Source organism: Populus trichocarpa, chromosome 3 (genome assembly GCF_000002775.5).
Source record: "Populus trichocarpa isolate Nisqually-1 chromosome 3, P.trichocarpa_v4.1, whole genome shotgun sequence".
Taxonomy (NCBI): Eukaryota; Viridiplantae; Streptophyta; class Magnoliopsida; order Malpighiales; family Salicaceae; genus Populus; species Populus trichocarpa.
In genome coordinates, this window is record NC_037287.2 from 12,761,953 (window position 1) to 12,778,163 (window position 16,211).

At 35.4% G+C, this 16,211-nt stretch overlaps 2 protein-coding genes across 2 annotated transcripts; one reads left to right on the top strand and one right to left on the bottom strand.

Annotated features, from left to right (window-relative positions):
* Positions 1-1,467: 1,467 nt before the first annotated feature.
* Positions 1,468-10,621, top strand: LOC7491911 (formin-like protein 14). Its single transcript, XM_002303435.4, has 18 exons — positions 1,468-1,639; positions 1,805-1,917; positions 2,009-2,715; positions 2,810-3,031; positions 3,113-4,953; positions 5,195-5,324; positions 6,714-6,785; positions 6,887-6,985; positions 7,918-7,959; positions 8,034-8,114; positions 8,196-8,246; positions 8,329-8,410; positions 8,516-8,610; positions 8,991-9,062; positions 9,179-9,295; positions 9,418-9,486; positions 9,581-9,647; positions 9,974-10,621. The coding sequence occupies exons 2-18, from the start codon at positions 1,845-1,847 to the stop codon at positions 10,198-10,200; spliced, it is 4,047 nt and encodes a 1,348-aa protein (XP_002303471.4). The 5' UTR covers positions 1,468-1,639; positions 1,805-1,844; the 3' UTR covers positions 10,201-10,621.
* A 20-nt stretch (positions 10,622-10,641) lies between these two features.
* On the bottom strand, positions 10,642-12,258 carry LOC7465478 (ubiquinol oxidase 2, mitochondrial). Its single transcript, XM_002304350.4, has 4 exons — positions 11,827-12,258; positions 11,586-11,714; positions 10,985-11,473; positions 10,642-10,888 (listed from the first exon to the last, which is right to left on the bottom strand). Exons 1-4 carry the CDS (start codon positions 12,136-12,138, stop codon positions 10,829-10,831), a joined length of 990 nt encoding a protein of 329 aa, XP_002304386.4. The 5' UTR covers positions 12,139-12,258; the 3' UTR covers positions 10,642-10,828.
* Between the last annotated feature and the right edge of the window lie 3,953 nt (positions 12,259-16,211).

Consider the following 16,211-nt stretch of genomic DNA (forward strand, 5'->3'; position numbering starts at 1 on the left):
GGAAACAAGTTCAAGCAAATTGCAGTTTGCAGGTTGGAGCTACTGTAACCTGAGCAAAACTGTTGATTTTCAAGTGATTAATGTAATTTGGTCTGAACATAAATAACATCGCACGAAACCGATTTTCCATGTATTTTTTTTATAATTGCGTGCCGCCCTGAGTGATATGGTTTCGATTTCCACATGCACATGGACATGAATCAAAAGGTGTGATTACTTCCCACCCAAACCTATCTTCTCCAGAATTAAATAGCATTAAATTTTCTCTATCTGTAGGAAACAGTCTCTATCACTTTAAGCTATGGACAGAAAACCTATTTGTAAAGGCTTGACTTAATACCAGAATACCAAGACCAGCATTTGTTTTGACTAGGTGATGGCTTCATTTTGATAGGGATGCTGCCACAAACATAGTGGAACGATCATATTTCCATGGTGCCCCTGGCTGCTATTTTCAAGCATTGGATCAGGATATTTACCAGAAGGGCTTGTGTGTTTCAGTTAGATCAGTACTTGAGACTACCAGTCAGAAAATTGTATTGAACAGAAGGATACTAGAAATATAATATTCACGTTGACAAGAGGCATCATCTCTGGTCAGAATTCCATTAAGATCTCCAATAATTCTGGCCAACCATATTTCCAAGTTTCTCTGGATTTCTTTCAAGTTGTTTCTCATGGAGTCGAAGGAACGTCTCGTGGTGAGCTTGGCCTGGCTCCCCACCTCGTCCCCATAGTAGATCTTACCAGTCTCATTTTGTAATGCCATCAGCTTCCGTCCGCTGTCAGATGCACGTTACTTGAGTCGAAATGCTTCAAGCAAACTAACTCTGTTTGCCTCCATGTTCCAAACTCTAGCCTGAGTGTTGGTTCATAGGGATCTCTAATTTTTTTTTAAAAATTTAAGTGTTGTTTGATATTCCATGCCAAACTAGCAGTAAGTAAAAGTATATTTATTTTTGTGTTTTAAAAATATTTTTAAAAAATTAAATTTTGTTTTATTTTAAATTAGTTTTTTTAATATTTTTCTATTATTTTGATATATTGATATTAAATATAATTTTTATAAAATAAAAAAAAATATTATTTTGATATATTTTTATATAAAAAACAAGTTTAAAAAATAATTACTATCATATTTTTAAAATCCTATATTTATATTAAAAAAATATTTTTTAATAATTTTAATATAATAATATAAAAAAAAATATGTAAAAAAAAATATAGTTTTACAAAATAATCAGCATCACAAAATCTCGGAAACTATTGTTGTGGCTTGGGAAAAGGAAGTACTCAATTATAACTTGACAAGTAAAAGACATAAATAACCTCTTAGAGGTACTTTCAAAATCAACCAAATCGATCCTTAAACTGGGGCCTTTTATCGTCTTTCCAAATAAAGGCCACCTTGCAATGGGCTTCTTACCAACAAATGGGCCAGAACACGTATCTGGGTTCCATAATTATTTAATTTTCAAAAAACCAACAAACGAGATAGGAGAAAAAACTCTTTCTCCACTCCTGCCTCCTTGCCTTCCCGTTCCCAGATTGAAAATTCAAAAAACTGAAAAAGGTAAAGCAGCACCACTTCCACCGCACTCAAATCTGAAAGAAAACACGCAGTTTGCCTCTCCTTCAGGTTTTTTTCTTTCTCACTTCACTTCTCTTTCTGTTTGGCAGCTTAGAAAGTTTAACCAAGCCTAAAATTGTTCAAATTTCAAATTTCTCTTTTCATTTCAATTAATTTATTTTTCCTTGTAGCTTAATCAAAAAAATTTCTAAGTTTTTTGCTATCCTTCCTCAGGTTACAACAAACAAACACATGTAAATTTATTTTGACAGAAATGTCCCTCCTCAGTAGATTCTTTTACCGGAGACCCCCTGATGGCTTACTCGAATTTGTTGATAGAGTTTACGGTAATTAATTTTCGATTTATTTAATTTTCACAATATGTGGCGTTCTGTGTGTTAATTCTGTGTGTTTTTGTTGATTATGTGTGTTTTGCAGTGTTTGATTCTTGTTTTTCCACTGATGTATTACCGGATGGAATGTACCAAATTTACCTGCACGAAATAATAACTGAATTATATGAGGAATTTCCGGACTCTTCGTTTCTGGCCTTTAATTTTCGGGAAGGCGAGAAACGGAGTCAGCTTGCAGAAATTTTATGTCAGTATGATGTTACTGTAATGGATTATCCGCGGCAGTATGAGGGTTGTCCATTGCTGCCATTGTCTTTGATTCAGCATTTTCTTCGTGTTTGTGAGAGTTGGCTTTCGAAAGGGAATCATCAGAATGTTATCCTTTTTCACTGTGAGAGAGGGAGTTGGCCATTGTTAGCATTTCTTTTGGCCAGTTTCTTGATTTTTAGGAAGTTGCATAGTGGTGAGAAGAGGACTCTTGAGATTGTTCATAAAGAGGCTCCTAAAGGGTTCTTGCAGCTCTTGTCGCCACTCAATCCTTTTCCATCTCAACTTCGTTATCTTCAGTATGTGGCTAGGAGAAATATAGCACCTGAGTGGCCACCTCCTGAACGGGCTCTTTCTTTGGATTGTGTCATTTTTCGTGCCATTCCCAGTTTTGATGCTGGAAATGGGTGTAGGCCAATCATTCGTATTTTTGGTAGGAACTTACACACAAAGGGTGGACTTTCTACGCAGATGCTCTTCTCTATGTCTAAGAAGAAGAAGTCTGCCCTTCGGCACTACTGCCAGGTGAGAGGCTTGCTGTTCTATGCCATTTCATATTACTTTATACTCAATTTCTCTTTCCCAAGGCAATGTGAAATTGACTGTTCTTTCTTTGTAGGCGGACTGTGATGTGATAAAGATTGACATTCAATGTTTGGTGCAAGGAGATGTTGTCTTGGAGTGTCTGCATTTGGACTTGGATTCTGAAAGGGAAGTTATGATGTTTCGTGTAATGTTTAATACCGCTTTTATTCGATCCAATATATTGATGCTCAATTCTGACAATTTGGACATTCTTTGGGATTCAAAAGAGCGGTATCCAAAAGGCTTCCGTGCAGAGGTGAATTAATTATCAAATGAACCATTTCTTTTCTTTCTCAATTTTGCCTTCCATTTGATTAAATTACATGTCAAAGTTCAGGTTCTGTTTGGGGAGGTTGAGAGCATCTCCTCTCCGAAAGCCCCAACTACAATTTTAAATGGTGAGGAAAAAGGTGGATTGCCGATTGAAGCCTTTTCAAGAGTTCAAGAACTATTTAGTGGCGTTGAGTGGGTTGATAGCAGTGACGATGCTGCATTGTGGTTGCTTAAACAGCTATCAGTCATTAGTGATGCCAGAGAATTTTCAAGAATGCAAACTCAAGTGAGTTCATATGCATCACCTGTTGATTCTGAAGATGAAAATAATGCATCTAGCACTGCTGATAGTTCGGATGAAGCATTTGATTATGTTTCCAAGTCTACAGCTGAAGGAATGAAACCATTGATGTCAAATACTGTTGAGTCAGTTCCCTTATCTGCTGAAAGTAATGATCCACAGGATTTGGATCTAACTACAGACCCTCCACCTCAAGTTTCAGTCAAGGGTGTACCATCCTCTCTTCATCAACAATTATCAGTTGCGGGTGTAGGAACTCTGACTTCTCCATGCCCCCCTCAACCCCCTCCACCACCCCCTTTTGCTCGCACACCACCACCACCACCGCCCCATCCTCCATCTTCTATTTCTAACCAAAGTCCTCTGTCAGTGGCTGCTCCACTAGACCCATACCCTCCTCCCCCCCCTCTGCCACCATCACCTCCTACACGTCCCTCTACTACTACTAGCAATAGTAAATCTCCACCACCACCTCCACCACCACCTCCTCTTCCCAATGTCTCTAGTGGAGATTTATCAACAGCTTCAGTTCCCACTAGTAAAAGAGATATTCCACCACCTCCTTGTCCACCTCCCCCTCCCAACTTCTTCAATAAAGATGCTTCTTTACCACCTGCCTCTCATAATACATGTCTGCTACCACCACCACCTCCTCCTCCTCCTCCTCCTCCTCCTCTTCCTAACTTCAGTAAAGATTCTGGTACACCACCTCCTCCTACCTGCAGAGGCCCACCACCACCACCTCCTCCTCCTCCTCCTCTTCCTAACTTCAGTAAAGATTCTGGTACACCACCTCCTCCCACCTGCAGAGGCCCACCACCACCACCACCACCACCACCTCCTCCACCACCACCTCCTCCACCACCACCACCTCCTCCACCATCACCACCTCCTCCACCTCCCCTCTTGAGTTCTTCTAAAGGCCCACCACCTCCTCCTATTTCTTCTAAAACAAGACAATCCTCTGTGCCACAGCGGCTTCCAGTGCCTCCACCACCACCACCACCACCATTGCCACCATTCTCAATGAGTACAACTAATAATGTTAAAACATCACCACAACAGCCGCCGCCGCCGCCACCACCACCACCCCCTCCTACGACACTGTCTTCAAGTTCAAAATCTACTGCTAGTTGTATTGGTGGGGCACCACCTCCTCCGCCTCCTCCTCTGCCTCCTTTTGGTCGCAACCCTGCTAATGCCCCAAGGCCACCTCCTCCTCCTCCTCCTCCTGGTCGCAACCCTACTAATGCCCCAACGCCACCTCCTCCTCCACCTGGACCTACACGCCCCACTTCCACAGCACCGCCTCCGCCACCCAAGCCTCCTGCAGCTCCCCCTCCACCACCTGGTCGTGCCTCAGTACCAGGTCCACCTCCACCTCCTGGAGCAAAGGGCTCTAATGTGCCACCACCTCCACCTCCATCTGCAGGAAGAGGAAAAGCTTCTTTAGGGGCAAGTAGCCACGTAAGAGGTCGAAGTGCTGGTGGGTCTGGTAATGCCCCCAAGAGAGCTTCTCTAAAGCCCCTGCATTGGGTGAAAGTTACTCGAGCAATGCAAGGGAGTTTGTGGGCTGACTCGCAAAAACAGGAAAACCAATCAAGGTTTGTGCATATGGTTAAAGATCAATGTTACACTGCCTGCTTGATAGCTCATTTAGATGCACATATATCCTTTATGCTGAATAACTTTGACAAATGTACACAAATTTTACTTGGAACTCACAGAATGAATTCAGAACCTCTCCAGTAATTCAACCACTCATTTTATGTTTCCTCCTTTCCATATGTTATAGCATGTATCTTGCTTGCATTAGTGATCTCACCCGATGAATGTTGATAGCAGGGCTCCTGAGATTGATATATCAGAACTTGAAAGTTTGTTCTCAGCAGCCTCTGTTTCAGATGGGAAAGGCAGTATTAAAGCTGGAGGTCGACGTGGTTCTCACATTAACAAACCTGAGAAAGTGCAATTGGTAAGGTGTTTTATTTGTTTAAGTGGGTGCGCACTTATTGCATTGTATTAGTCCAGATTCTCTGTACTTTTCAGTAATATATTTTCAAGAAGAGAGAATCAATGAGATAACTTGCTACTTTAAACAATAAGTCTTCTTTTTGAATTAAAAGCGTTAATTTTTCTTTTCAAAATAAGGGCTAAGCTTTTAATTTGAATAATATCAGAAGTTTAACCTGGAGAACTAACAGTAAATAAATTTCATGTCAAAGCTGAAGGCTGTATAATAGGAGATTAAGGCTGATCTAAGGAACCTAGTTTATAATGCCTCGTAGGCAGGATTTGGAATCCGAACTCTACTTTTATGGATGAAGTTCGAAAATTGGCTTGAAAAAATGTCCATTATAAGGGAGCAGAATTGATACTTTCATAGAGTTTAGAAGTAGCAATTCAAAGTTCCCCATATTGCTGTGTATTATGGGCAAGCCATAATTCTTGTTGATTACTAGATTTTCCTTCAGATTGAACTCAAGGTTTTGGTGCTTGAATTAAATCATAAAATGAATCTAGCATAAATTGGTTGATTGGTGTGCAACGAACTCCCAATTTTTTCAGTATGATGAACACCAAAATCAATATTGTCAAGTATGTGAAAGTAAGAAGCAACAACACTAGAAACAAGTAAGTGATAAAGAAAATAACAATAAAGTATGGAGCTCTGGAGCCACTTGAAGAATCTCAAGGACTTCAATGCTTGAAATTGAGTGATCTCACAATACAACTTCCAATAACTGACTTTCTTAACCATCTTTGCTCCTTTTGCACCATAGTTTGCAAACTAGAGTATTGTAATTACAAGTTTTAAATTTGATATTGAGCTGGTTTACACATTGTCACATAAAAGAAGTGGCTTTGAATCCTTCAAATTAGTGAGCTGATGCTTCAAAGCCAGTGATATAGTCACAACCACCTAGAAATCTTCTTCTTTTTGTGTATGCGCATGTGTGCTAAAGTCATTTTTTTTCTTCTGCAGCTATTTTTACTGTCATCATTGTCAAAATAACAAAGCAGTGAGATCTTTTCATGTAAATCATGGACATTTTACTTATTGGCACTTATGACAATTGAAATTTGACGTTTGATTTACCTGTACCATGCCCGTAGTGGGATTGATCATATCAAAATTGAAAATGAGCTAGTCTACTGTTGTGCAACAATTAGATAGAATGATGTTTCAAATACTCATTTTCTCACTGATTTTTAAATTCGGCATCTGCTGAACACAACTGGTAAAAGGGAAGTGCTTTTAACTCTTCCCACTTTGATCAAGAAATATCTTCTCTTTGAATTCAAAAGTACAAAGAGTTATCTTTATCATGACTTGAGTTTTTGGTTGAATTTCTTTCTGTAGGTAGACTTGCGAAGAGCCTATAATTGTGAAATAATGCTCACAAAAATTAAAATTCCTTTGCCAGACATGATTGTAAGTCCATCTTTCTTGTCAGCTACTTTACAACTTGTATCATTCAGTTGGCTTGGACTGAATTTAGCTTTCCTAATTTTTATCTTCATCTGTATGTTCAGAAAGCAGTTCTAGCTTTGGATTCCTCAGCTTTAGACATTGACCAGGTTGAGAACCTCATCAAATTTTGTCCTACCAAGGAAGAAATGGAAATGCTGAGGGTAATCTATTCTTTTATCACCTAACAATATATCACATATGTTCATACATGCTACTTTGTCACATTTGATTCTTGTATCTAACTCGTGACTCTGAAAAAAAGAAGAGAATATTGACAAGAAATTCAAATAATTAAAGATGTGCTGATTATGTTGTTTTCTGATATAACCAAAATATATTTTTAAAGAGCATGGAGTTAAATATAGAGCAACTAAATTAGAAAAAGAAAATACTATAAAGAAAAGAATGAGAAAAATGAACGGTACAATCATTCATTTGATGTGCAAATTACAATGATTTGTTAGTCTTCACAAAATTATGACTCCAGTTTGCAAATATTTGCAAGTCATAATAATTCAGTACAAAAGTGTTGTGGTAGCACACCAAATATCTGCAAGTCTCAATAATATTGTCTCTTTTACTATGGTATAGATTTTTTAGGCTCGAGTTTCTGGAGCACACTTGCAATGAATGTCTCATGTGAGATCTTGCTGCTTCGATGTTTAAGATAAAGGGAGCCTTTTGGCCTTTTTTTATATTAGGCTTGGAGCTGAAGTTAGCACATCCTTTATTCTATCAGAGAGAAAAGTACATGCTAGTTTATTTTGTTTTTCTTTTGGTATGGTGAAACGCAAATGCGAAGTACTATTAACTGCATGGATGGTGTGAGATATGTTATAGGGATGCATGATGGCTAATTGTAGGTAACGTTTATGAATCAAAACCCAAGTTTTCTTAACAACAAAATTAATCCTTCAAATATTGTAATATAATCAACAAAACAAAGCCTTAGCAGATTAAATAATTTAAAAAATACACCAACCAAATTTATGGTGACAGTATGAGTCATGTAAATTTGGTATGCTTATTTGCAGCACAAAGGCAATGTGTTATTTATTTGCTGTTACTGACATGCTCTTGTTAATATTTGCAGAATTATACAGGTGACAAGGAAATGCTTGGAAAGTGTGAACAGGTAAATTCCAATGCTGTTACCTTGAATGCATGCACTGCTCGTATCTAGATGGCTAACAAGATTTTGTTGCTCAGTTTTTCCTGGAGTTGATGAAGGTTCCACGAGTTGAAGCTAAGTTGCGAGTGTTTGCGTTCAGAATTACCTTTTCTAGTCAGGTATATTTCTGGATTACTCATATTTGATTCAGAATGCTATCATCGTGGGATAACTTGGCATTCATCATATGTTTTCCTCAGGTGGATGACTTAAGACGAAATCTGAATAGTATAAATGATGCTACTAGAGAGGTATCTTTAAAAATAATTGGTTATGAAGTACGAAGATGAATGTTTGTTTGTTCTACATATTTAATGCACAATATACTTTCAGGTAAAAGAATCCGCGAAATTGCGTCAGATAATGCAAACAATTCTCACTCTGGGAAATGCTTTGAATCAGGGCACTGCACGAGGTATCACTCTGCTTGTGAAAGTTATAGTTTCTTTTGTTTAAATTTGCTGGCCTTATACCTCTTGTATTATACGTTCTCATTTCATACTACTCATCTTTATTTCAGGATCTGCTGTAGGATTCAAATTGGACAGTCTTCTTAAATTATCAGATACTCGTGCAAGAAACAATAAAATGACATTAATGCACTACTTGTGCAAGGTAGATAAGCTTAAACTAGAAACTTCAAATTATCATATTGTTAGCTGAGTAAGTGTTACAACATTTAATGCTTGATATTCTCATTTTTTTTTGTCATTTTCTTGAAGAACTTGCTACTTACAAAAGAACAGAAAATATGATTGCCAGTGTTCTACTTGTTTGATGATTATATCTTCATATATAGGTTTAGATTATACACTTAGCCTATTGCTATTCTGATTGTTTAATGCTGTATTTTATAACTGATTGACCTTTTTGCTGTGTTTAATTTATTCTTATGAGTTTAGATGTGTCCCACTTTTGTAAATTTTCCACAAAAATTCTTCTAATGGTATGGGCATTCATGGGATGCCTTAATTGTTCTGTTGTCTTGATTCTAGCTACTAGCTGAGAAAATGCCGGAGTTACTAGACTTTGATAAGGACCTTGTTCATTTAGAAGCTGCCTCTAAGGTATCCTTAATAGATTCTTAGCGCTAGCTTCTTCCTTGATTACTTGTAACTTGCTGATTGTCACTGAAGCCGATATGTTCTCTTATCACTTGTTTCCTCCTGCTTTGGTTTACCAGATTCAACTGAAAACTCTGGCTGAAGAAATGCAAGCTGTGAGTAAAGGCCTTGAAAAGGTTGAACAAGAACTCACCACTTCAGTAAATGATGGTGCCATCTCCACTGGCTTTCAAAAGGTGAGCATGAGTACAGATGCTTGGCTACATTTTTAAGCTCACAAAGATAACCTTGAGTATGATTTTCTTAGTATTGATATATTCATTTATGTCTCTTGAACTAACATTTTCCCCCTTTACAGGTCTTGAAGAATTTCCTTGACACTGCTGAATCTGAAGTTAGGTCACTTATCTCATTATATTCTGAAGTGGTAAGGCCTCAACAAACTCTAGATGTTTGTACTATGTAGTTATTACATGCAGTTACTGGTTTTATCCCTAAATTCCTCATTCTTCATCTTTCAGGGAAGAAATGCAGATTCCTTGTCTCAGTACTTTGGAGAGGATCCGGCTCGTTGTCCCTTTGAACAAGGTTAATAACCAATGCTTTTTGTTTATTTCTTCTTTTCATATGATGCAGTATAGTTCACTTGATGTCGTTTTTGGCATTTGTGCAATAATAGGTATACACGATTTGGCATGTTCTGATTTTTTTCCCTGGCATGGAAGTTCTGATTGATTGGGTCATTGTTGATTCTTCTGTAATGAATCATAAAAAAACAAACAAGCTAACAAAAACCAAAATTCTTGTTTGTCATTTTGCGGATTTTGAAGCTGTCTTTGCAATCTCATAGAAATTAGTTTTATAATGTCAATGGTGTTAACTGATGTTCCTTTTGTCATGCTTGCATTTTGCAGTGACGCAAATCTTGGTTGTTTTTGTTAAATTGTTCAAAAAGTCACGAGAGGAGAATGAAAGACAGGCTGATGTTGAAAAGAAGAAATTGGAAAAGGAAGCCATGAAAGAAAAGGCAACCACTAATTTATCTGCTAGGAAAGATGGTGTTGATAGCGATAAGTCAACGCTTGGCTTTCAAATTCAGAAAGACCTCCTTAATCATGGTTCTAATCACACGACAACCTGAAGGAGATTCTTGGAGGAGGTTAGTCTTGCATGTTAATGGGCAGCATCCGCGGTACCTCAAAGTCCACGTCAAAAGCAATAGAATAGTGCTTTACAGAGCCAAATGCAACTCAACAATGTGTTAAATTTTACTTGCTTAGAACCAGGAGTTTCATGGCGAGTTGTCCTTCCCCGGCACAAACCCTTTTTTCTGGTCATGGACGGACTGAATCCCCACATATGCCTTAGATATTATATAGCCCCCACAAACTGTACATAGCACATGAAATCCGTCATCACCTCCACGTAGTTCCCATCCCAAGTGATGATATTTATGATAATATATCACTGTAGAGAATCAAAACTTTGTGGCAGTGGCTGTAGTTCCCCGGAGAACTAGTTTTGCAGATAATGATATCTGATATCGGTTCTTCCGTGCATAATTTTAGCGCAGTCAATAGCATTATTGAAAGTTTCAATGGTTGCCTTCGTGATGTTAAAAGATTCACTTGGTTGATTTTACAAAGAATACAAAAAAAAGCTAATTTATTTTTAAAGAATAACGTAGTACAATGGAATGAATCTGATGGCTTTGGGAGCATGTCAACGCAACACACACACTTCCATAATTTCAGGACCGCCTTAAAGGATTAATGATATCCGATTGGAGCAGGTGTATGCTTTAACTCTTGTCCTTGACATTGAATGTCCTGCAATTCAGAAAATTCAATCAAATCAGATAAATCCGACCACAAATGCCACCTACAGGGACAACAATTTTCACGGCTGCAAGCGTAAATTCTTACCGATGCGTAGTGGTTAAGGTCTCGGTGATGTGCTTCATCAGCTCTTATAACGAACACAACATCACGAAGCGTGGAGTTGGGAGGCAAGCGCCAGTAGTCAATGGCAATAGCAGGGGCAGGCACGTTCTCAAAATTACCATTGTCCAAGTCCTCGAGGAACTCTGAGTAGGAGTTCACCGCCTCCTCTTCCAAGTACCCTACTATACGGTGTGCAAGCTTCGGAGAGGCTAAATATGCCAGAAAATAAGCATTGAAGAAGGCACCTTGGACAGCAAATACAAGGGCTCGTTCGTACCACTGGGGCTTAGCTATTTCAACGAAGGTCATAAGATGCATCCGCTCGTTCTCAGCTTCTTCTAAAAGAGCTTTTATCCAGCCGCCACTTTGCTCGAATCGTCGTAGTGATTTGCAATGCAAGAGCATCCCTCCAACCATGCCTGGAACAGCAGCTACTGTCTCTAGCAGCATGGCATGGCACATATGCCGTCTCTATCACAATTGATGAAAATTTAGCTCGTAAGTTATTAGATTCTGAGGTTTCAGGCACAGCGAATTCTGTTTATAAACTTGGGCACAGCAAAAGATTGTGTAGGATAGCTACCTGGAAGAATAAGTAAGTGGGGTATTTGAGGACCTGGACGGTCCAGTAGGCAAATTTATCCATTGTTGTACCAGGCTTATGGTGCTTCTTCACATCAATTGAGATGTCAGGTTTGTAGGACTCCCATGGCTGCAAATCAGGAAACGAAAATGCTTCAATTATTCAAGTAGATATGCAAACTTAGCTCAGTAACTTCGCGGATTTGACAATTGCAGCAGTGGATTAATATAAAAGCACATACCCTGAAGCAGTTCCACTTCCAAGCTGTGCCATCCTCCTTGGTGATCTTGGGGGGAGTCACACCCCAATAGCTCACGATGGCCTTACCATCTTCTGTAGTAAATGAATTTGCAGCTGCCTTTGGTTTCTCCTCTTCACCTGGCATAACAGGTGGTGCTGAAGCACTCCAACCTCGGACCCCATAAGAAGCAAATCTGGTCGAGCTCATGCCTGCAGTTGCAGGCCTAGAAAAAGTGGTTGTGTTTGACAAGAAACGAGGGCCAAGTTGCCCCAGAAGCAACCTGGAAACCTTCGTTGCTGTACTCTGACTCATAATCAAAGACGAAGAGAAATGTGAAAAACAATATTGTAATCTTGCTTTGTTAGTGTTATTGCTGTGTATGATGGAGGCTGGTTCTTACAAGAAGTATTTATATAGCTGTGTAGGTCCATGATTACAATATCATGTTTGCAATCTCATGGGAAATCGGAAATGAGGAGGAAAGGCAAGAAAGATGGCTAAAAAAATAAAAAATAAAGTAGCCTGGTTTGACACGCTCCATTTTCTTGGAGTTCTATTTGGATGGGATAAGTACTCTCGCATGTGCTTTGAAACCACGAGGTTCAAATATATATATTTTTTTAAAAGTGGTTGACAAGTTAAAATGTGAATGATTGAAAGTAAATGCAATAAGCAAATAAATAAATAAATAAAATGGTAATGATAATCCAATGTAAATGCCTGCTTTGATTATTTTTACTTCATGAAGTTTCTGGATATTTGATATTTCTGTTGAAATTGTCCCTTCCCATCTACAAAAGACTTCAAACTTATTAAATTTGTTTGGGAGGCACGTCTTTACAGCATCTCAAAGATATTATTTTAAGTAGTTAAATCGATAAAATAATATTTTGAATAATATAAATATAGTTTTTTTATTATGTATATTTTAATGGAAAAAAAGCCATTTGAGAAGCCAATTGTATTGGAAAAAAATAAATAAATATTTTATTTATTTTTAATAATTTTGATGTTATTTTTTTTCCACACAACTATATTTAATTGGTTTATTATTTTGTTGGTCTGTTGGTTTTGGTTTTTTTAAGAGATGTAGAAATATTATTTGTGCGAGAAAAAAATATTTTAGTATTTTATTTAATTTTTAATAAGTAAAGAAAAGTTAAAATATTACTTTTTATTATTATTTTTTTAAGCTCTTCATTTAACATCTTCGTTGAAGTTGCCCTTGCACTTGAAACTTTATAGTCAAAGGTCAATCCTGGGGGGCAGTATGGACCACATTCGGATTGGGCCACGACAAGCAGGATGGCCTGGTCTGGTCTGGTCTGGAATTTAAGGTGGAAAGGACCTTAGAGACTTATTTATGAGAAAAATGAATCATGTCCTCGTGGCAGCATACCCACAAGGCCATCACAAAGAAAATGCTAGCATGTTTAAGGCATGGCTGTTCACCTTACCACTCCCCCCCGCGCCCTATTCCGGTGTCTTTTATATATTTTTATATGATTTCTTTAATTAAATTATATAGCGATTAAAATAAACGTTCGTCAGAAGTGGAAGGATTTAAAATTTATAGGAAAAACTTATTGTTTTTAGTTAGAATTATTTTTTATTAATGCATTTATTTTTTGATAAAATTATTTTTTTAAAAGAGAGAAGAAATTGTATTTCTTTAATAAAAAATTCACAATCCTTTATTTATATATATATATATATTTTTTTTTTTTATCTTGAAAAAATCATATCTAGTGTTAGAAGCACAACTATGTGAGTTATTTTTTTTATACTATAATAGTGAATCAACTATGTCTTGAATTTACATTAATATTTACAATGATAAATCTTTTGACAATATCTGAGGTTTTCTCTTGTAAATATTCATGAAAATAAGATTTTAGCACATAATCATGATAAATGCTAAACAGTTATAAACTTCTTTAAGAGTTTGGATAGTATCGTGTGTGTGGTATATTTGATTCCACAACAAAAATTTTGGTTTAATCTGCAAACCAAGTATAATTCAAGTTCTAATACTAATTGATGGTTTAAATTGTAAAATACCTTATTAAAAGTATAATTCTATCAAATGAAAATACATTCATTACAAATTAGTGGGGGATTGTTGGTGTAGTTTGTAAATGAATAAAGAATGAAAAGATTTCTATCCTATATTAAAAAAGAAACACCCCCTCCTAAATATTTACAAGTGAGAGTTTTTATTGTATAGTAAATTGAGTGAAAGTCAAAATAAATGAGATCTCCTAGTGAGTTTTCTAATTTTATTATATATATATATATATATATATATATATAATACCAGAAAGATGGAACTTGGAATTTAATATGTCAATGAGATTAATTTATTTTTTTGAGTTTATTTATTTTAATTTTTATAATTAATTATGGCAATTGCGACTACTAGAATAAAATTAAATAATAGCTATTCAGTTTAATTTAAAATAGAATTGTTTAATTAATAGTCATATAGTTTCATTAATAATTATAATGTTTCATTATAATGCTTTAATTCTATATAAATCTGCTACTCCACAAAGAAAAAAAAGATATACAAAAAACATATTTCCTTTACCTTTTCTTTTATTTTTATTCTTTCAGAGGTTTAGAGAGTTTAGTTGTATCATATCTCTATACGAGACCAATAAACACTTTAAAAACAATGTTTTTATATCTCTAAGCTGATTTTTTATTTGTTTATGTACCCAAACAATTTACTAATAATATCGAGTTTCATGAAAATGCTGAAAAGTTTTTCAAAATCTAGATATTATTTTTTATGTTTATTTTTTTTATCCAAGTCAAAGTGAGAGCGCGGTCAATAAAATATTTCTATACTAAAAGACCGAGAATTAATATGGAGCTTTTACTGTTATATGAACAATGAAGTTTCTTTATTTTTTCTTTTAGTTTCCTCCATTTTTTTCCATTCCTCTTTTTTTTTTAATTTCAAATTTATCATTTTTTTTTCAATTTCATTTTTAAATTTGTTTTTCACAATCATCTAAACTGCTTTTAAGTCGAGCAAGTTGACATATTAAGACAACTTTCATATTAATTAATTTTAAATACAAGCTAGTAAGGAGTTAAATCGAGTTAGATTGAAAGGTTTTTTTATGTAAGTTTCATCTTTAAACTTTTTTTATTGGTGGGTCATGTTACCTTTGGATCGGTCAAGTCAACTGGGTCACATCGAGGATTTTTTACACAGTTTAATTTTAAACCCGAGCTATGCAAGAAGTTGATCCGAGAGGTTTTTTATATCAGTTTCATTTTTTTTTCAAACTTTTTTACTAGTATATTAGGATTCCTTTGGACTGATAAATTTGATCGGGTCTTATCAGGACAATTCATATACGATTTAATTTTAAATCTAGCTAGGCGAGGAATTAGATCAAAAAATTTCAAAATTAATCTATTAAATCGAGTTTAATAAAAATATTAAATAATTTTCTATAATCTGAATATTTTTTATTACTTTCAAACAAATATTAATTTAACCCGCTGCGTATTGTAAACTAGTTAACTTCAATATAATTAGATTACACATTTTACTAAAATTGTGTCATTAATTATTTTTCTAATGACATAAACACCACAATCAGTAATGCAATAAAAATTCCGTCTTAAGTCACCTTGGAAAAAAGAAACGTCTCTCTTCTACACAATTTCCCCCCTGAACTCAAAGGAACGCTCGATTATGATTTTTTTTTTAAAAGCACCATGACATAAAAATTTATCTTACACGTGTAAATTTTTAATCGATTTTTTTTATATATTTTATCATGAAAATATTGTGAATTTATGTTGATCATAATATTAACGGAATACAATTTGTAGCTTTTGTTTTTAATTATGAGTAAAAATATGATAACATTAGTTTTTGGCATATTAAATTAGTTTTTTGGTGGATTTGTAATAACCACTCTTCAACTTGTTTACTGGGGGCGACGACGTTAACAATTAAAAGTAAAAAATAATGAATTATTATTATTATTATTATTAAATGCATAGTATATCAATATTTCTTTGGAAATTAAAAAACAAAAACCTCTATTTTTAAGTTAGAGGTTTTAAGAGATAATAATTAGAGTAAATTATAATTTAGTTTGTATTTTTTTTATGATTTTATAAATTAGTCATTATGTTTTTGAAAACCATAAGTTAGTTCCTTGTTATAAATTAAATGTTAGTTATTTTGAAATTTCTAAATGCATCTTTAACCTTGTTCAAGATTGAATTTTTTTTTTTATGATAGCTTGATGAAAATTGATAGCTTGATGAAAATTTCTAAATGCATCTTTAACCTTGTTCAAGAAAAAAAAGAAGGAAAATAATAATAATAATATATTTTTTATGATAGCTTGATG

Bases quoted from the DNA above. Each gene is read 5' to 3' on its own strand.
- LOC7465478 (XM_002304350.4), bottom strand. From the start codon at position 12,138: ATGAGTCAGAGTACAGCAACGAAGGTTTCCAGGTTGCTTCTGGGGCAA. The intron at 11,715-11,826 runs GTATGTGCTTTT...CCTGATTTGCAG, and splicing joins GGAAGTGGAACTGCTTCAGG to CCATGGGAGTCCTACAAACC. The intron at 11,474-11,585 runs GTAGCTATCCTA...CAATTGTGATAG, and splicing joins CCACTTACTTATTCTTCCAG to AGACGGCATATGTGCCATGC.
- LOC7491911 (XM_002303435.4), top strand. From the start codon at position 1,845: ATGTCCCTCCTCAGTAGATTCTTTTACCGGAGACCCCCTGATGGCTTA. The intron at 4,954-5,194 runs GTTTGTGCATAT...TGTTGATAGCAG, and splicing joins AAACAGGAAAACCAATCAAG to GGCTCCTGAGATTGATATAT. The intron at 6,786-6,886 runs GTAAGTCCATCT...CTGTATGTTCAG, and splicing joins TTCCTTTGCCAGACATGATT to AAAGCAGTTCTAGCTTTGGA.